Here is a 21,240-nt window from a genome sequence, read left to right on the forward strand (position 1 = left end):
TCCAGGGAATTCCCATGTCCTTTATTTTAAAGCTAGAAACCATTTAAGGATTTAAATAAGAAAGATATGGGCAGATCTGAAAGCCATCCGGGTAGCTAGGTGAAAAATGGATTAGAAGACTGAAGGTTAGGGAGGAGTGAGAGCCTGAACCAAGTAAAGGACTTACAGTGGGACTGAGATGAGGACATGAGTTGTAGAGAGAAAACAGGTGGTGACTCCAGAGGTTTTGGTGGCTGGTTGGGTATGAGGATGGGAATGTGGGAGTTGGTGGAGGGTCATGGGAGGAAAGAGTCAAGAGAGTCTCCTGGGTTTCTAGCTGATGCAAAATTGAGGAGGGAAAGGAAATAGAGGGAGGAGAATGGAGGTTTGGGGGGACATGATGTACTGAGCTTAATAATGCTTGATCTCAAGTGTCTGTGGGGCATCCACTTATCTAGTAGGCTCCTGGGTATCTGTGGTTTTGGAACTCATGAGACAGGTGCACATTGAAGATGTATTTGAGAATCATTCCATCTTTAGCGTTGTTCATTCGCTTAGTTGTGTCTGACTCTTTGCGACCCCATGGACTACAGCACGCCAGGCTTCGCTGTCCTTCACCATCTCCCAGAGCTTGCTGAAACTCTCGTGTCCATTGAGTTGGTGATGCCATCCAACCATCTCATCCTCTGTCATCCCCTTTTCCTCCTGGGTTCACTCCTTCCCAGCATCAGGGTCTTTTCTAGTGAGTCAGCTCTTCTCATCAGGTGGCCAAAATATTGGAGTGTCAGCTTCACCATCAGTCCCTCCAATGAATATTCAGGATTGATTTCCTTTAGGACTGACTGGTTTGATCTCCTTGCAGTCCAAGGGAATCTCGAGAGTCTTCTCCAGCACCACAGTTCAGAAGCATCAATTCTTTGGCACTCAACCTTCTTTATGGTCCAACTCTCATTCGTACATGACTACTGGAAGAAACCATAACTTTGACTATATGGGCCTTTGTTGGCAGAGGTCTTTAGCATATCCCATCTAATTCCTACAGCAGTCCTTCCACCCCAGGGCCTCCAGGTGATTAATCTCTCACCTTTTCAGTGCATATCCTCATTGCCTCCTTACTCAGCTTAATTCCGTGGTCAATCCTTGTAGTCCCTCCCTTGCTTCATCATACAGTCACTTGACAAAACCATCATCCTGGTTCGTTCCAGCTTCCCGCCTGCTGCATACCTACACCTACCAGGCTTTAACTGGTCTTATGCACCTTTATACTCAGCGGGCCCTGCATGCTGCTGGCAGTCACTCTATAACTGCGGTCCTTCATCCTCCTCTCCTAGATAAAATGGCTGCTTTTACCATCCACCCTCTCTTCAGACTGTCAACACCTCCTCTCATCCTCATTCTCAGTTAATGATCTTGTTTCCAAGTTCAATGAGCAAACTGAAGGAGTATGACGAAAACATTCACAGGCTTTTTACTATCACTGCCAGCAGTGCTCCCCATTTTTCTTCTTACCATATATTGTTTTATTCATATATTTTTATACATTTATAAGTTACTTTTTATTTCTTTTATCTTGAAAAGTATTTCTCACTGTCACTTCTATCAGCTGTGGCCCCATTTCTGTCCTTTGCTTTGTAGAAAAACTGGAAATAGTTGTCTGTAGTCTGTCTCCAGTTTCTCACTTCCTATCTCATGAATTCACCCCAGTGAGCTTTTGCTCCCCAGCACTTCACTGAGACTGTTCTTGTTGCTAAATTCATCAGTCAGTTTCTCAGTCTCAATTGGCTTTTGAATGATCAGTGGCGTCCAACCTCCTCTGTGATAGACATTCTTCACTTGGTTAAGGGATTACGCTCTCCTTCCTCCTTTCTCCTTCCTTACTGGCTGCTTTTCTTTCAGCCTTCTTGCCTGGGTCCTCTTTTGCTTCCTGGTCTCTCAGTGTTGGCGTGCTGCCAGGGCCCAGCCCTGGTTCTCTTCCTTAGTGACTCCATCCAGCATCAGGGCTTTACATGATGTACGCTGATGACCCCCAGGCCACTCTCGCAACCTGGGACTCTTCCCTCTCTGCCCTTTTTCACATAAGCATCTAACACCTTAAGCTCAATAGAACCTAAGCTAATCTCTGGATCTGCCCTCCCTCTCCTAAACCTGTTCTACCTCTAACTTCTCCATCTCAGTTGATGCTGACTTCATCTTTTCTCTGGTTTACACAAAACACCTCTGATATGACTTTGACTTGTCTCTCTGTTATACTCCACATTTAGTCATTTCAGGTGTCCTGTTAGCTCCGTTTCAGAATATATCCAGCATCTGATGACTTCTCATCATCACCGCTACTCCTAGTCCAGGCACCATTTTTCCCCTCTGGCATTATGCATTAGCCTTCCTGATTGTATCCTAAATATCCCATATTCAAACAGCAGCCAGAGTGAGACTTTAAAATAAAAGTCAGCTCTTGGCTTTCCTTTGCTAATGCCCTTCCAGCGGCTCCTTCACCTCCCGAGTGAGGAGCCCTTCACAGGCGGGCCCCTTCACCTCTCTCTGTTGGTCCTCTCCTTCCCTTTGGCTGGACCATTCCAGCCACACTTGCTTGGACACACCGTGCACTCATGCACCCACCTCAGGGCCTTTGCACTGATTCTTCTTTTGCCTGTTATGCTCTCCTCACACTTGTCCACACAGCAAACTCCCTGACCCCCTTCACATCTTTACTCACATGTCTCTTCCTGAAGCTTGCCTTGACCATCTTCCTTAAAGTTGCAGGGCTCCCTTCCTGGCCTATACCCGGCACTCATGATACCCCTTAATTCTTTCTCTTTGTTCTCTGTTAATTCTACCTTCTAACATAACCGTTTAATTTGCTTATTGTGTTTATTGACCCTCCCTCCCCTACTGGACGATAAACAAGCCAGGGATCTTTGTTCCCTGTTGTATCCCACATGCCCACCTCAGTACTTGGCACATGTCGGGTGCTCGGTAAGTAGGTTGAATATACGAGTGAATGAGTCAGCCCGTGAGGCTGTGGGCATGATGAGATTACCATGGAGGGTGTGGACATGAAAGAACAGGCAAGAGAGAACCAGATCCCTGGATCTGCCTTTAATCAGCAACAGAGGAAGTAGTGCTAACCTGGAATTTAATACTCCAGGTATTGGAGAGTATAACCCAATAGTCAGGTGCAGGAATGATGTCCAGGGGGACCTGCATGAGTGAAACATGGTCTGTACATTCTTTCTGATACTCTGACCTTTAATTTTTGAATTAAGCTTAATTGTCAGCTGCGTATCTAGGACATTGTTATAGCTCCCTGTGGAACTATTTTTATTTCACTGAGCTTTGACTTTGGGCTGTTAGCCTGCCATGAAATATATTCTTTTAGAAAATCCTATGAGACTTCATTATATTGTTGAATTTATTATAGCTGTATTGTTGAGGATGATGCTCTCTGGATGAGAAAGTACCCTTTCTGGGGCTGGGGGACCAGGCTGTGTCGCTTGTGGGGATCTTAGTTTCCCGACCAGGGGTTGAACTCATGCCAGTGAAAGCCCTGAGTCTTTACTGGATTGCAAGGAAATTCCTGGAAAGTACCCTCTTTATATGAGGACTTATGAGATCAAGTTCCCTTAAATTTAATAAAAATAGCAACTGATTTGTTTTTTAAAAATGAAATATAGTTGGTTTGCAGTATTAGTTTCAAGTATACAGCATGGTGATTCAGTATTTTTATAGATTATACTCCATTAAAAGTTGTTACAAAATAATGGCTATAATTCTCTGTGCTGTACAGTATACTTGTGGCATATCTATTTTATATATAGTAGTTTGTCTCTCTTAATCCTGTACCCCTATCTTGCTTTCTTCCCTTCTGCCTCCCCACTGGTAACAACTATTTGTTTCCTATATTTGTGAGTTTGTTTCTTTTTTGCTATATGCATTCTTTGTTTTAATTTTTAGATTTCACAAAAAAGTGGTGTTATACAGTATTTGTCTGACATTTCGCTAAGCGTAATATTCTCTAGGTCCATCTATGTTGCTGCAGATGGCAGAATTCCATTATTTTTTATGGCTGAGGAATAGTCCATTGTGTGTATGTGTGTTTATCCATTTGTCTGTTAGTGGACACTTGGGTTTCTTTAGTATCTCGGCTATTGTAAATAATGCTGCCCTGAACATTGGGATGTATGTATCTTTTCAAGTTAGTGTTTTTGTTTTTTCTGAATATATGCCTATGAGTGGAATTTCTGGGTCATTAGGTAGATCTGTTTTCAGTTTTTTGAGGAATCTTACTGGTTTCCGTAGTGACTGCACCAGTTTACATTCCAACAATAGTAGTATGTACAAGGGTTCCCTTTTGTCCATGTTCTTGCCAACATTTGTAATTTGTGGACTTTCTGATGATAACCATTCTGACAGCTGTGAGATGGTATCTTAGTAAAATGTTGAGCATCTTTTCATTAGCCATCTCTGTATGTCTTCTTTGAAAAAAAAAGTCTATTCAGGTCTTCTGCCTATTTTTTGATTGGGTGGTTTTTCTGATACTGAGTTATATGAGCTGTTTATATATTTTGGATATTAACTACTTATCAGTAATATCATTTGCAAAATTTTCTTCCATTCAGTAGGTTGTCTTTTTGTTTTGTCTATGGTTTCCTTTGCTGTGCAAAAGATTTTAAGTTTAATTAGATCCCATTTGTTTAGTTCTGCTTTTATTTTTTTGCCTTGGGAGACAAATTAAAAAAATATAGCTATTATTTATGTCAAAGCGTGTTCTACCTGTGTTCTCTTCTAGGTGTTTCATGATTTTCAAGTCTTACATTTAGTTTTGATCCATTTTAAGTTTATTTTTCTGTATGGCGTGAAGAAATACTCTAGTCTCATTCTGTTACATGTATTTGTCCAGATACTGTTATTCTTTTGAGCAACTGGCTTGATTTCGTTTTGTGGAGATGGTATTTTATGTCCGTGATTTTCTCTCTCTCCCTTTTCCCTCACCTCTCAGCTCCCGCCCCACTTCTTTCCTTTACCCAGTGGCTTTCGTACATTCACGGAGCTGTGCAGCCACTGCAGCCAGTCTGCATTTCATCAGCCTGAAGAAACTATGCCCTTTACCCCCAAATCTCCCCATCCTCCTTGGCCTTAGCCAGCCACCGATACTCGTTGTCTCTGTAGATTTATCTGTTCTGGACATTTCATTTCAATAGATTATATTCATACAGTGTGTGGTCTGTGTCTGTCTGTCTTTGACTTAGCATACTGTTACATGATTTATTCATGTTGTGGTGTGTATCAATATTTTGTTCCTTTTTGTGGCTGAACAATATTTTATTAGATGGGTAATACCACATTTTTTAATCCACTTACCAGTTGAAAAATAATTAGACTGTTTCCACTTTTGGCTATTACGGATCATGCTCCCTTGAATAATTGTTTGCAAGTTTTTGTGTGGACATGTGTTTTCAGTTCCACTGGGTAAATGCCTAGGAGTTGCTGGGCCAAATGCTAACTCTGTATTTAACTTTTTGAGGAACTGCCAGAATGTTTTTAAAAGTGGCTGCATCATTTTTATGTTCCCTGCAGAATCCTTGACAACACTTGTCATTTTCTGGCTTTTTGATTCCTAGTGGGTATGCTAGACATCTTATTGTGGTTTTGATTTGCATTTCCATGACGACTAATGATATTAGTGCTTATTTGTCATTTATCTATCTTTTTTGGAGAAATGTCTGTTCAGATCTTTTGTCTATTTTGTATTTTTTCCCTCTTTTTGTTAATGAGTTTTAATAGTTTTTTATATACTTTAGATACAAATCTCTTGTCAGATTCATACTTTGCAGAAATTTTCTCCTGTGGGTTATCTTTTCAGTTTCTTTCTTGATAGTGTCCTTATGTACAAAAGATGTAATTTTGATTTAGCCTAGTTTAACTTTGTTATTGTTTGTGCTTTTGATGGTGTATGAAGAAATCATACCTCATCTAAGGTCATGAATATTTACTTTCTTCCCCCCGCCAAGAGTTTTATAGTTTTAGTTCTTGCATTTAGATCGGTGATCCATTTGAATTAATTTTTGTGTATGCTATGAGGAAGAGGTCCGACTCTTATTCTTTTGTATGTGGATGTCCAGTTGTCCCAGCACCATTTGTTGAAAAGACTGTTCTGCATCAAATTATCTTAGCTCCCTTTCCAGGTATCAGTTGACCATAGATGTAAAGGTGTATTTCTGTGCTCTCAGTTATGTTTGTGATCTATGTATCTGCCAAACTGCTATTTTTGTCTGCTAGGAAGCTTAGAACCAGTATGGAACCTCTGGCAGGTGTTTGGGGCCCCCAAGGGTAGGAGGTGTGGACTCAGGTTCCTCTGGCTTCCTGTTCCTGTGCTTTCGGGTTTCTTTCTTGCTGTGCATATGTGTGTGTTAGTTGCTCAGTCATGTCGGACTGTTTGTGGTCCTATGGACTATAGCCCACCAGGTTCTTCTGTCCATGGGATTCTCCAGACAAGAATACTGGAGTGGGTTGCTGTTTCCTTCTCCAGGGGATCTTCCCAACCCAGGGATTGAACACGGGTCTCCTGCATAGCAGGCAGATTCTTTTTTTTTTTTTTTATTCTCTGAGCCACCAGGAAAGCCCCTTGCTCTATGTGTTTTTATTAAAAATTATTTTTCTGTAATGAAATGTGGGACATTAATAAATACTCTATCCTTAGACTTCTAATGTTTTATTAATCAGTTTTAACTGAAAGCTGGCGAATTTACACATTTCACTTCTGTCCTTCTGTCAACTAAAAAATGTGAGTTTTCTATTAAGTATTTTAAATGTTTATCCCTGTCAAATTATCATCAGCTGATGTTGTTGCCTTTTTGTTTACTCTTAATTGGAATTCAGATAATTTCTAAGATTTGTACCTACTTGACTGCTTAGCTCTGTTTCTGTCATTAACAACTTATTTTCATCTCTTCCCCTTGTTCTTTACATGATTATATTATGTACACTGAGAAGTGTCTTGAATATAATTGGGTGTTACGTTCAGAGAACTGTAAATGTCTATAAAACTATTTATTCAGTAATCCCACTTGAAGTACCTAGCCTAAGGGATAACACTAAATATAGAACGCACAGTCATCATATCCCCCACACCTAACTCATAATTCTGAAAGATGGAAAATAGCTGATATGTCTAAAAGCAAGGAATAGGTAAGTTTGCTGTATTTTAGCCACTGAATGGGATATTGTGAATCCATTTTTAAATGGCAGTAACAAAGACTACTTAGCAGCTTTTAAATTAAAGTGATATGATGATAAGTGCAAGAAGCACTTTGTAAAATAGTCGTATCCAAAAGAGTATAAGGAAATACAATAATGGCAGTGTTTTTTCAGATGGTGGGAGAGTGCCTGATTTGCTGTTTCTGTTTATCATTCTTTTGTATGTTTTCATTTTAAAACCTGGAATTACTGAAGTTTATAAATCTCATAGGAGTCCTTTTTTTCTTTCTCCCCCTTTTCAGATGTGAATCTGGTTACACTGGACAGCACTGTGAAAAGACAGACTTTAGTATTCTGTATGTAGTGCCAAGTAGGCAAAAGCTCACTCATGTTCTTATAGCAGCAATTATTGGAGCTGTACAGATTGCCATTATAGTAGCAATTGTCATGTGCATAACCAGGTAGGTAATGGCCTACAAAATACCAACTTTCAATTAGAGCTGGGTGGCTATTAAAGAATCCTGAAGCACTCAAAATAATGGGGACTTGACATCTACCAGTCTATTAGGAAGAAATCCTAGAATTAGTTCTCTTAAGCCCTCTCCCCATTGTGCTGCTTTAGAATTTGGTCAAGAACTCATTCCCAGGGTTACAGGCAGATCTAGGCTCAGGCAGAGGAAGCCTGAGGGTACTCAGTGGCATAAAGGAATTTTGAGATCTTAGAACTGTGTGTCCGCTTTAAGCATCACTTTCCGGGACAGTGATGGTAGCAGGATGGTCTGCATATGCATTGAAGAGCCAGGCAGGAACTTTCTAAGTCCTGCAGAATTGACTGGGTCTTGTGCCCTAAGAATATACTTTATCTATAGTAAATACAAGAAGGGAAGAAATCAGAGGTTAAAGAAAACTGCTTTTTAAATATGTTGTCTTAGCATTACTTCATTTTCTGGAATACAGTTATAAGTAGTAAACTTTAAAATACTCTATCATAACTAAAACCATTGGGAGTTTATCATAACTGAACCCCAAAGTAAAGGACATACTTGGAGTACAGTTGGCCTAAAAAGAGGTGTTTTCTAGGCTGAGTGGAAATATGTAAGTCAGACTGAACTGGACCTTGGAGAACTCAAAGAAAATTAAGTTTTCATCTTGTTCATCTTTATGCTTCTGAGTCTAAGGTCTTTTCTTCTTGCTTACCTCTTCCTACCTCCTTTCAGTTTGGTTTAGACTCCCATAAACATCATCTCTATACATTTCTGCATCATTCTGGGCTGAGGGTTGGGCTATATCAAGTGTAGATATTGGCAGGCCATAATGGATTTATGGCTTTTCTATCTGAAGTCTGGGGAAAAGCCAGACCTTCTGTGGTCTCAGCCATCTGGAGCTAAAATGATAAATCTAGCAATGATGAAAAACTCTTCTCTGAATAACATATTTTTCATAAAATACAAGTGCTGAAAGCCAGTGGACTTTATTCTATAGAACAGATGATCTGCCCTTAGGCAAGACTACTGAATATGAAATTGGGCAGTAGATTAAAGTAGGGACATAATGTTATAAAAAATAATGACAGCAGAAAGAGAATATAGAAAAAATAAACCCACCATGTAACATCAGGGCTGCCTGTGGCTGTTTAACATGGGCTCAGAGGTGAAGCAGTTTGCCTGTGGTTCTCCAGCTAGTAAGTGAAAGGGTCTGGATTTGGATTCGGTGCTGCCTGATTGCTAAACCATTCCTCTTGCCATGGAACCACCAAGAAGAGGGGGGTCCATGTTAAGTCATCTTGGGAGGTACATTTGCTAAGTATGATCCTCCTGTGGGAGTGCGATTCAGACTTGGTTTTGTAGCAGTTCAGGGTTTTGCAACAGGGGAGGGACTTGGTGTGAATCATTTTCCCAGGGCATCAGTTCTGTGTGTCATCTGAAAAATTTATTGGAGAGAAAATGTGAGGTTTTGGAAGACCATTTAGGACTTTATTAGAGTAAAGCAGAAGTGGAATAACAGATGATTTGGAAGGTGAATGAAAGAAGGTAATAAGGTAAAGGTAAGGGAAGATTTTGAGGCCCAGTGATTTTTAGTTCCTTAAAGATCTTCAAGATCCAAGCATGTTAGAGTCAGCAAGAAGTTACTTTGTATTCAACCCCTTCATTCTAGAGAAGTGAGGAAACTGGTGCCCTAGGTTGGGAAAACTTCACCCAAGAGCAGAGAGATAGTTAAGCCCTTTTGTCAGTCCTGTCCAGCGTTTTGTCCAGCTCTTTGCCTCAATTCTCACTGTGCCATAATCTTCAGCTACTAAATTAAAATTACCTTGCAGGTAGTTTTTAAATTAGTGGTGGTTGTGGTTTAGTCACTAAGTCGTGTCTGTTTCTTGCGACCCCATGGACTGTAGCCCGCCAGGCTCCTCTGTCCATGGGATTCTCCAGGCAAGAATACTGGAGTGCAGCATTTCTCTCCAGGGGATCTTCCCGACCCAGGGGTTAAACCTGGTCTCCTGTCTTGCAGGCAGATTCTTTACCAACTAAGCTACCAGGGAATTCAAGTTAGTAACCTCTAGTTTATATCCCATCACTCCAGTACTCTTGCCTGGAAAATCCCATAGACGGAGGAGCCTGGTAGGCTGCATGCAGTCCATGGGGTCGCTAGAGTCGGACATGACTGAGTGACTTCATTTTCACTTTTCACTTTCATGCATTGGAGAAGGAAATGGCAACCCACTCCAGTGTTCTTTCCTGGAGAATCCCAGGGACGGGGGAGCCTGATAGGCTGCTGTCTATGGGGTCACACAGAGTTGGACGTGACTGAAGCGACTTAGCAGCAGCAGCAGCAGCAGTTTATATCCCAAGTCCATTTGCTGCCTTCACAGACACATAGGCATTGCCTTATATTTATTTTTAACTGTTACAGTGTATTCACTACCCTCTGTCTCTATGTCTGAAGGGTCATCTCATTGAATTTATCATAGATCTCTTCCTGAGGCCTTTTTATTATGGCATTTTCACCCCTCGAATGTCTTGCTCCCTTGGATTGAGCATATTATAATTATGCACATGGACTGACCTGCACTGCATTTTTAAGGAGTGTCTCTCCCACACAGTCGATTGCGACAGCTGTTCACTTATCCTGTGGTGACTGTTACATGTGAGGAATCTTCCTTTAAAGGGATGTTCCCACTGACACATTTATCAAGACTGCAGGAGTGAAATTTTCTTCTCTTAGGCTTGGCATCTTCTTTCATGTTGAATATCACCTTGGCTGAACCCCCTTATTGTGTAGATGAAAAAAACCCATGGTCTCAGGAACTTGTCCAGTGTCACGGTGAGTTTGTGACAGTTGAGGAAGATTGCCGTCCCTCTCAATCGGTGTTCCCATGTGTGAAATGGAGTTGATTCCAGCCCTGTCTACCTCCAAGTGTTTTTGTGAGGATAAGGAAAAATTTGTGAAAAACAGCATGTAAACTGGAAGTGTTACCATCAAGCTTTTACATCAAGACAAAGTAGTGCTCTTGGAAAATGAGTAAAAACCTGGAACTTTAGGGTAGAAGTTCTCATCGTCTCCAGACTTTCTTACCGTTAGATTATAAAGTTCTTGCTGGAAGAGATTTTAGAGGTTAGTCCAACTCTTAATATTTTGCTTATAGAAAAAGGGCGTTGCACAGCTAGTTTCCCGCAGAGGCTCAACTCAGAATTACTGGAGCTCATCCAGCTTCCTTTATTCCATGTTGTGTAGTATATAGCACTTTGTGCACAGTGAGAGCTGATTGCGTTTACATTCTAGTGGGCGGGCACATGGTATGACAGGCTTTAAACCACCGCAGAGAAGCATGCACAGAACCGTGAGAGCCGACTGAGAAGTATCTCTTATCCCTGCAGTTCTGTCCTGGGTTTTGTGGTTTGTCCCAGCAGGGTGTCAAATGACTTCTTCTGAGTTACCATCTAAAATAACTAGGCATTTCCTGTATTTTCTGATTTGAGGTTAATAAGCACATTTCTTCCTGATTTCTTCTTCATCTAAGCTGTCCTTATCATTTTGAGGGTGTTGTCATGCTCAGGGAAAGTACATAAGCAAGGATCCTTTCTACTGTCATGAGTTTCCATGTTACCAGTCACTGTGGTTTGGTAATTGCCAGGCCAGAAGTGGCGATTCCTCTTGGGGATGCACATGCAGTAGGAGACCCTGGGAGTGAGTTTCATTTGTGTTTACACCTGCATTGCATGTCTAACCCTCTCACCTCCCCGCTTTGTAGGAAAGGCGGCAGTCTGACATGATGGTCTGTCATCAAATAGCGTCTGTTTCCCTTTCATGTGATCATATGCAATATGGCTTTATGTGTGGAATGTGTATTAACCTGGAAACATTTGAAATACCCTAAACAAAATGACATTTTCCTTTTTTCTTAACAGAAAATGCCCTAAAAATAATAGAGGACGACGACAGAAGCAAAACCTAGGTCATTTTACTTCAGATACGTCATCCAGAATGGTTTGAACTGGTGACTTTTATATGTACACTGACCATGTGATGTACATTTATTATGTCTTTTTTTAAAGAATGGAAATATTTATTTCAGAGGCCTTATTTTTGGACATTTTTAGTGTAGTACTGTTGGCTCGTATTTAGAATATTCAGCTACAACAGTTTTGGACTGTTTGGTAGTCTTTGTTTTATGTTTTTAAATACAGAAATTGATTTCACAAATTTGTACCACATGGTAATTCTAAGACTTGTTCTTTACCCATGGAATGTAATATTTTTGCAAAGATGGACCACTTCACAAATGGTTACAAAGTCATACCCACTTCTTCCACAATGACCACAGCAAATGACCAAGCATGAACTAAAGGTAAAGATGTTTACAGATTACTTTTCTTACAAAAAAAATCTAGAAGACACTGTGTTTAGACATTTCAATGTTTTTGAGATTTATTAACTGATTTTTTAGACACTGCCTATCGCATGAACTATAAAGTTGTGTGTGCTAGATGTAAAATATTTATAAGATGTATGGACTGGAATTTGATCATTTCTCTCTTTGAAAAAATAATTCTGAATTAATTTTTAAAAGTATATGGTAGCAATGATGAAACGGATCACTGAAAAGTAGACTTAGATGTTGTGAAAATAGTCTGTTTAACAAACAGATTGGAATAAAGCCTACTCTGTCATTTAAGCTACTTTAATACACATTCATTTTTAAAGAGAGTATTTGTTTTACGATAAATAAACCAATGGTATCAGTGTTTGTGAATAAAATGCAAAAATGATGTTAACAATTGGTGCTCTTTGTGTGAGCTTAAAAATCATCTCAGACCTCTATCCAAATTTGTTGTGTAGTACTAGCTATACTAATAGATTGTTGATGTTTAAAGATCTGAAGTGTGAGTAGAATGTGTTCAGCTGTTTAACATGTAGTTTAGGTATTCAGAAGTATGCATGTAGAATTTAAGAATATGTTCAAAATATTAATTTTAATATTTGGTTTGGAAAAGCATGTTATAATATAATGTTTTCACTATATGGCCTCTGTTTTGGTGTGTTTATTTATTGCATTCTTTGATATTGATATATCAGTGCATTTAATATGTGAGATTAACGGAAAAAACAGATTTCTGTTCAAAATTCCCATTTGCTTTTTATAAATAATGCTTGAAATTGTCTAAAGGCAAAAGGCTTCACCCATCACTTAAAGTTTGCTTATTTAGTTATTTGGCTTCTAGGCTTAATATTAGTAACACGGTGGCTTTAGGGAACTTTTCTTTTTAAAAAGCTTCCCTCTTCTACCCACATAGTCTTATTTGAGCCCCTTAGTCAGTCAGTAAGCATGTTTGGAACAGCACCCAGTGCTTTGCGAGGGTTCATATTGCAGAACAGTCATGTATGGGTATTTGTAGTTACAAATACTTGACCAGCCTCCAGGGGTGGGGCTTCCAACCCTTTAAGCAACCCTGTTGCCTGTTATCAAGCTAACTTTTTGTTCTCGGTGCCAGAGTTGATTGTGGTAAGACATCTTTCACTGAGAAATAATTAAAATGGAGCATAATGGGTCGGCTTCAAATGCTGATAAAATCCACCAGAATCGCCTGTCGAATGTGACAGAAGATGAAGACCAAGATGCCGCTCTCACCATTGTGACTGTGCTGGACAAAGTCGCTGCCATCGTGGACAGCGTGCAGGCCAGCCAGAAGAGGATAGAGGAGAGACACAGGGTGATGGAGAATGCCATCAAGTCCGTCCAGATTGACCTGCTCAAGTTTTCACAGTCACACAGCAACACAGGCTATGTCATTAACAAGTTGTTTGAGAAAACCCGAAAGGTCAGTGCTCACATTAAAGATGTGAAGGCCCGGGTGGAGAAGCAACAAACTCACGTTAAAAAAGTTGAAGCTAAGCAAGAAGAAATAATGAAGAAAAACAAATTCCGTGTGGTCATATTCCAGGTAAGCTGTGTGTTTAACTCAACGACTGCAATCTTTTGCATCCTTTAATGGCCAGCATGTCCTATCCGAGTTTCCAGTGTCACATGGTGACTATTGTATACATGTGTGTGGTGGAGTTCTGTATCAGCAGGGATCTCAGGATAAAGCCATTTCTCTGTTAACTGGTGTACTATCATGTCAGTGTTTTGAGCTTCTCAAGCATTCCATGTAATATGAACTGTGGATCGTAGCTGAGTCTATTTCTTGCCTTTGAAACTTAATATTGGTAATCCGCTTTTGGGGTATTAGCCATATTAGCATGGTGCCCTCTCATAGCCTTTGAGAAGGTTAGAACTAGAAGATAGCTAAGAAGCCTCCAGTTTAAAACACCTCTTTGTTGTATGGAAGAAAAGAAAAAAAGAAACTGAGGACCTGTAGCCCCATAGTGTGGTTCTTTCCCTTGCTATGGAGAGCCTGGAAAGCCCTAAACAGTAAAATGTAAACTTTGCAGTAATTAATTTGTCTATTGAATTTTTTGCATTATAATAATGTGTAAGTCACAGTTACAAGCAAAACAGTATTTCTTGATGAACAATCAGACAGTTCTGTTTTTTTCTTACAGTTATACAAGTGTAGGAGTCACTTAAGTAATTCCTTATATTTGATTATAATGAATCTTAGCTGATTTTATATGGTAGTTTCTATGTGGCATTGTGTATTGAGCTAGTTAAGTTCCTATCTTCCTGTCTTATATGCACTTGACCCTCATGTTTTTTGAAATAGGAATGCATCCATGGCAAATGCCTAAAACCTATTATATGTTTTAAAACTCTTACAGATCAAAAGGGAAAAGCTTGAACTCCGATGGTAGAAAATTTGGAAAGTCGTTATCAGTCAGTTCACAGAAGACCAAATAAATGAGCAAAATTCCACTTTCACCTACTTAAATATTTACAGTTACTGAAACATATTCTGAGTTTAAGAATAGGAAATAACAAGCACTTTCATTTTCTGCTAGTAGAATATTAATTGGTACATTTCTGGAGGGTGGTTTTGGTAGTATGTGTTAAGAACCTTAAAAATTCACAAACCTTTTGGCTTCAAAATTTCACATCAAAGAACTTGTTGTATGCATAAAATCAGGAATGTGTGTGGGGATGTTCACTGGTGCATATATGTAGTGCTATCATGCTGTATTTTTTAAATGGATGGATGTCCATATGCATAGGGGAAAAGCCTAGAAGAATAAAACAAATTGAAATAGGAACACAGTTGGATTATGTAGGCGGGTATTTGTAAGATACCAGGGATGTGGGCCATTAATGCCCCAGGGGATTCTTTACACTTTAGTCAGTTCTTTGTAGCCCACTGTTGACTGATAAGGTTACACTGGAATAGTAAGTGGTATTTTGGATTTGTTGTGAAGAGCCTGTTGGTTATTTAGGAGAAAGAATGAGAAGAGAAGGTTGCTGATTTCAGAGGTAGGCAGGTTGGACTATGCCATCTGAAGGGCTTTGCCATTTCTTCCCCCGCCACCGCCCCCACCCCAAGTCCCTGAAAGTCCTTCTCCAGACATCTTTTGGGAAAACACACACACATACACACCTGTCATCTTACTGTCGGAAGCCTTTGTCAGTGTATGTAATGGGTGTAGATTTAGTATGAGAATACAGTCTTCATTCTTGAATTCATTTTTCCAAGGGCATTAACAGTCATCGGTATATCTCACGCTCCACTTGCCTGGGGCATGCCAGGAAACATTCTTGATATCCAGAATTTCTTCTGAGAACCTTTCTGTGAAGAGTAGACCAGGTAACAATCAAGGTTTCAGTTCAGTTCAGTTGCTCAGTCATGTCCGACTCTTTGCGACCCCATGAATTGCAGCATGCCAGGCCTCCCTGTCCATCACCAACTTCCGGAGTTCACCCAAACTCATGTCCATCGAGTAGGTGATGCCATCCAGCCATCTCATCCTCTGTTGGCCCCTTCTTCTCCTGCCCCCAATCCCTCCCAGCATCAGAGTCGTTTCCAATGAGTCAACTCTTCTCATGAGGTGGCCAAAGTATTGGAGTTTCAGCTTTAGCATCAGTCCTTCCAATGAACACCCAGGGCTGATCTCCTTTAGGATGGACTGGTTGGATCTCCTTGCAGTCCAAGGGACTCTCAAGAGTTTTCTCCAACACCACAGTTCAAAAGCATCAATTCTTTGGCGCTCAGCTTTCTTCACAGTCCAACTCTCACATCCATACATGACCACTGGAAAAACCATAGCCTTGACTAGATGGACCTTTGTTGGCAAAATAATGTCTCTGCTTTTGAATATGCTATCTAGGTTGGTCATAACTTTCCTTCCAAGGAATAAGCGTCTTTTAATTTCATGGCTGCAATCACCATCTGTAGTGATTTTGGAGCCCAGAAAAATAAAGTCTGACACTGTTTCCACTGTTTCCCCATCTATTTCCCATGAAGTGATGGGACCCGATGCCATGATCTTCGTTTTCTGAATGTTGAGCTTTAAGCCAACTTTTTCACTCTCCTCTTTCACTTTCATCAAGAGGCTTTTTAGTTCCTCTTCACTTTCTGCCATAACGGTGGTGTCATCTGCATATCTGAGGTTATGGATATTTCTCCCGGCAATCTTGATTCCAGCTTGTGCTTCTTCCAGTCCAGTGTTTCTCATATAAGTTAAGTAAGCAGGGTGACTATACAGCCTTGACGTACTCCTTTTCCTATTTGGAACAAGTCTGTTGTTCCATGTCCAGTTCTAACTGTTGCTGACCTGCATATAGGTTTCTCAAGAGACCGGTCAGGTGGTCTGGTATTCCCATCTCTTTCAGAACTTTCCACAGTTTATTGTGATCCAGAAAGTCAAAGGCTTTGGCACAGTCAATAAAACAGAAATAGATGTTTTTCTGGAACTCTTTCCCTTTTTCCATGATCCAGCAAATGTTGGCAATTTGATCTCTGGTTCCTCTGCCTTTTCTAAAACCAGCTTGAATATCTGGAAGGTTCACGTATTGCTGAAGCCTGGCTTGGAGAATTTTGAGCATTACTTTACTAGCGTGTGAGATGAGTGCACTTGTGTGGTAGTTTGAGCGTTCTTTGGCATTGCCTTTCTTTGGGATTGGAATGAAAACTGACCTTTTGCAATCCTGTGGCCCCTGCTGAGTTTTCCAAATTTGCTGGCATATTGAGTGCAGCACTTTCGCAGCATCATCCTTTAGGATTTGAAATAGCTCAACTGGAATGCCATCACCTCCACTAGCTTTGTTCGTAGTGATACTTTCTAAGGCCCACTTGACTTCACATTCCAGGATGTCTGGCTCTAGGTGAGTGATCACACCATTGTGATTATCTGGGTTGTGAAGCTCTTTTTTGTACAGTTCTTCTGTGTATTCTTGCCACCTCTTCTTAATATCTTCTGCTTCTGTTAGGTACATACCATTTCTGTCCTTTATCGAGCCCATCTTTGCATGAAATGTTCCCTTGGTATCTCTAATTTTCTTGAAGAGATCTCTAGTCTTTCTCATTCTGTTGTTTTCTTCTGTCTCTTTGCATTGATCTCTGAGGAGGGCTTTCTTATCTCTCCTTGCTATTCTTTGGAACTCTGTATTCCAATGCTTATATCTTTCCTTTTCTCCTTTGCTTTTCACTTCTCTTCTTTTCACAGCTATTTGTAAGGCCTCCCCAGACAGCCATTTTGCTTTTTTGCGTTTCTTTTCCATGGGGATGGTCTGATCCCTGTCTCCTGTACAATGTCACGAACCTCCGTCCATAGTTCATCAGGCGCTCTATCTATCATATCTAGTCCCTTAAATCTGTTTTTCATTTCCACTGTATAATCATAAGGGATTTGATTTAGGTCATACCTGAATGGTCTAGTGGTTTTCCCTACTTTCTTCACTTTAAGTCTGAATTTGGCAATAAGGAGTTCAGTGGCTTAATAAAACAGGAGTTTCTGAAAAGTCCTAATTGTCTCTTGTGTGTCTGTTGATATACAATTCTTCTTTTAAAAAGTTTCTATAACCTGTTTATTCCCTGAAACTTGCTATTTTTTTCTTTTCTTTGAGCCCCAGTAGTTATTAGAATGAATAAAAGATGGTATGAAAAAGCAACTAAGAGGCATAATTCTGTGAAGAGTCTGTGAAATTAAGTTGTGCAGACTAAGCAGCCCTTTGTCAATAAGCAGTGGCTATCTCATGCAGTTGGGAGTGCTTGTAAAGAAAAGATACAGGCAACTACCAATGGATATGGGGATTCTTAGATGTTGAAACAGAGTATACAGCATTCATATGGTTCTTTGTAGCAGTTAAAATTCTTATAATTTTTTTTGGCTGCTCCACTTGTGGGATCTCAGTTCCTGACCAGGCACTGAATCTGTGCCATGGCAGTGAAATAGCCAAATCTTAACCACTAGACCACCAGAGAATTCCCAAAATTCTTAAAATGTATTCTCATAGTTAATATTATGTATATATATGTGTATATATACATATGTACACACACACACGGCTTTATCGAGACTTGTGCCTTCTACTAAAATTAACTTGAAGCTGAGTAATTTAGCTGTAACATGCTTACCTTTCCATTTGAGTTTTTCCTCAAAAAGATTTCCCTGGATATATCTTTTGATGGCAGACTTTATTGGTACTTTATCTCCCACAGTTGTGTACAGTGGAGCTTTTACCTAATCCTGGACATTGGCTTTGGAAAAAAGTATCTGTTCTGTATCATACAATTATGATTTCTTTTTGAACATGCTTTCACCTTGGTGACCTTCTCACCATGAAAGCTAGGAAGGAGGATTATCATACCTTCTAACAATTTTGCTTAGTAACCACATGCCTTTGCTTTCCAAATGAGGTATTAGGCCTTTCCCTAATGATAAGTTCCGGACTTGTAAATATTCAGACTTCTCCTAGCTATGTTACTTTGATAATCATGGCCACTATACTCTGATTCATAGTACTTGTTTTGTTACAAAGCTCATCTTCTTACCTAGAATTTTACATGAAAAGATGCACAATAATTATACTTGGAAATCAACTATAATTCAACCCTAATTGTTTTCAATTATTATTTTAGTGTATTCACCACTAACTCATGATATCTCTGAAGCATAGCCATTACAACAAATAGATTCACTTAACAGGTTCTTTCTCTGACTTCACCTCTGTTTTGTTTTGTTGTTAAGCTTGCTTTTGCAGAGTTTGTTGTGCACTTGAAGGAGGGTTTGTGATTCCTGAGCCAGATCTGATTTCTTTACAGCAGGATTGTGAAGGTTTTTCTCACTGAACAGTAATGATTCTTCAGCTCCGTTTCTAATACCTCCTCAGTCTACACCCACACATGCAGGGCTGCCGAAGCTGCTCCCTGTAGCAGGTGGTCAGGAAAAGAGAGGAATAAAGTTGCAGCTTCTCACTGATTCATCAGAGAGCTGTCAGTTATCAACCCTGACTTTTTTTTTTTAAGCTCCTAGCCTGTCCAATCCTATAGCCAAATAATTCAATTTTAAGTAAGTATCCAAAGAAATTAAGTTCCGGGGATACCTCCTTGACTATCAGGCTGATAGGTCTTGGAATGTATATGAATATATTTCTTACATAGTAAATGTTTTTGGTTGAATAGATTTAATCTGGATCTCAAAGTAAGGGCACATTTGTTTTTTGTTTGTTTGTTTTAGATTTATTCATTTTCTGTCTGTGGTAGGTCTTCGTTGCTACAGGGCTTTCTTGAGTTGTGGCGAGCGGGACTAATCTGTGATTGTAGCACGCTACAGGGTGGCTTCTCCTGTTGCGGCTCAGGCTCTGGTCCGTGGGCTTCAGTAGTTGTCACACATGGCTTGGTATTTGCAACTGTGGACTCGAGAGCGTGGGCTGAGTACTTACGATGCATGGACTTAGGTGTGGACCAGGGGTTGAACCAATGTGTCCCCTGCATTACACGGTGGATTCTTAACCACTGGACCCCCAGAGGAAGCCTGGGAGCATAGTTTCTTTTAAAAAAAATTCACGGGTTCAGTTAGAAATCCCATGATCTTTAAAGTTTTTCTGGTTTAGTTTTAAAAGTAACCTGTAAATAGTGAATTGAGGTCCTTTAGCAGCTGTGTTTTTGGGCTCATTCTCAAGGTTACTAGTATCTGCCAGTTCAATTCTCAGCCTTACCCTTTGACACATTGACATAGTTATTCCCTCCCTCTCTTCTCTTTTGCACATTTGTAGTCTCCCTTTCTTCTTAAAACTTCTTTCCCCTGGGCTTCTGGGGGTGTCCCTCTCTCTTGGTTTTCCTCCTGCCTCACTGGCTGATATTTTTCCATTTTGATTCTTTCTCATCTCTTCCTTCTTATCTTTAGGTCCAAAATCCATTTATCTGTCTGTAACACCAAAATTCAAAAATTTCTAAAAATAAATTTTTTGTAACTTATTTGGCAGCAAGGCCTAACTTGACCTGAATTCATTTGAAGGCAAAACCCAACCTCAAGTAGCATGAGGCTATTTGTATTCTTTATGCCACCCTGGAGTGAATGTTCGCATTTTTTTTCTTCCCAAGATCTCACTGGGAATGTTATATATTATTTTCCCAAATCTGAAATATTCTGATTTTTAAAAGGTACTTTGGTTTCAGGGAGTTTTGAGTAATGAAGTGTAGACCCACTCAGTCTCTTGGTGGTCTGTTTGAACTGGTCATGATTTTTAGTTTCATCTTTATGTTAATGACTCCTAGAGATATAAATCTCTAGTCCAGACCTCTCCTGGATTCCAGACTTATATATTCAACTGCCTACTCATCCTCTCTGCGTGGATGTGCAGTGGGCATCTCAAAGTCGGCATGCTCAGCACCTTAGTCAGTATCCTTCCCCTCCAGTCTCTGCCTCCCACTGTCTTCCCAATCTTAGTGAAATGCAAATCTGTCCTTCATTTGCTCAGCCCTGGACTTGAGAATCATCACCCTTGACGTCTCCACATCTCAGTCTAGCAGTGAATCCCACTGACTCCTACCTTCACAGTGGATCTGGAATCAGACTGCTTCTCACTACCACCTCTGCCAACACCCTGACCACCTCTCATCTGATTGAGCTCAGTGGTCTCTACCTGCTCTCCCTGCTTCTCATTACCCTCGACTGCCTCATTTCAACAGGGTGACTCTTTTACAGCATGAGTCAAATCATGTCACTGTTTTCTCCAGAACTAGAAGGCTTCCTATCACACCCGGAATAAGAGCCACAATCATTATTGGCTACAGAGCCTTACGTGCGCCGGCCCTCTCGCTCCCTCTCTTACCTTCTCTCCTTCTCTTGATCCTTGATCATTCTGCTTCAGTCACAGTGCCTTCTTTGCTTTCTGCTTTCCTCCCTGGGATATGCATTAGCTTCAGGTCTAGGCTTGGATGTCACCTTCTTAGTGAGACCTTTCATCCCCTTTTAAAAGAGCATTTAAAGTGTTTTATTTTTAAATAAAATTTTATTTTTCACCTTAACATTTATTACCACCCAACATACTATATAGATAACTTGTTTATTTCTCTTTCTGAGAGTACAGGTTCTTTTACTGTTTTACTCACAGGAGGTTCTCAGTGCCTAGAATATTGACTGGTACATTGTGGGTGCTTAGTAACAATTTGTTGAATGAAGGCATGTGTCTCTGTGTTCCAGCAG

General features: G+C 40.2%; 2 protein-coding genes across 4 annotated transcripts in view; both read left to right on the top strand.

Annotated features, from left to right (window-relative positions):
- The window catches only part of TMEFF1 (transmembrane protein with EGF like and two follistatin like domains 1), a 101,288-nt gene extending 88,601 nt beyond the window's left edge, over positions 1-12,687 (top strand). The window contains exons 9-10 of one of the 2 annotated variants that reach the window (XM_025282139.3): positions 7,476-7,634; positions 11,574-12,687. In XM_025282139.3, coding sequence (XP_025137924.2) covers positions 7,476-7,634; positions 11,574-11,658 — 244 coding nt within the window. In that variant the 3' untranslated portion in view covers positions 11,659-12,687. The remainder of the gene's footprint in view (positions 1-7,475; positions 7,635-11,573) is intronic. The other variant, XM_025282140.3, reaches the window with a different exon arrangement.
- Positions 12,688-12,838: 151 nt separating this feature from the next.
- CAVIN4 (caveolae associated protein 4) overlaps positions 12,839-21,240 on the top strand; it is a 39,820-nt gene continuing 31,418 nt past the window's right edge. For both annotated transcript variants that reach the window (XM_006064061.4, XR_006550102.2), the window contains exon 1: positions 12,839-13,607. In XM_006064061.4, the coding sequence (XP_006064123.4) occupies positions 13,200-13,607 (408 nt within the window). In that variant the 5' untranslated portion in view covers positions 12,839-13,199. The remainder of the gene's footprint in view (positions 13,608-21,240) is intronic.

Source organism: Bubalus bubalis, chromosome 3 (assembly GCF_019923935.1).
Source record: "Bubalus bubalis isolate 160015118507 breed Murrah chromosome 3, NDDB_SH_1, whole genome shotgun sequence".
In the NCBI taxonomy this organism is placed as follows: domain Eukaryota; kingdom Metazoa; phylum Chordata; class Mammalia; order Artiodactyla; family Bovidae; genus Bubalus; species Bubalus bubalis.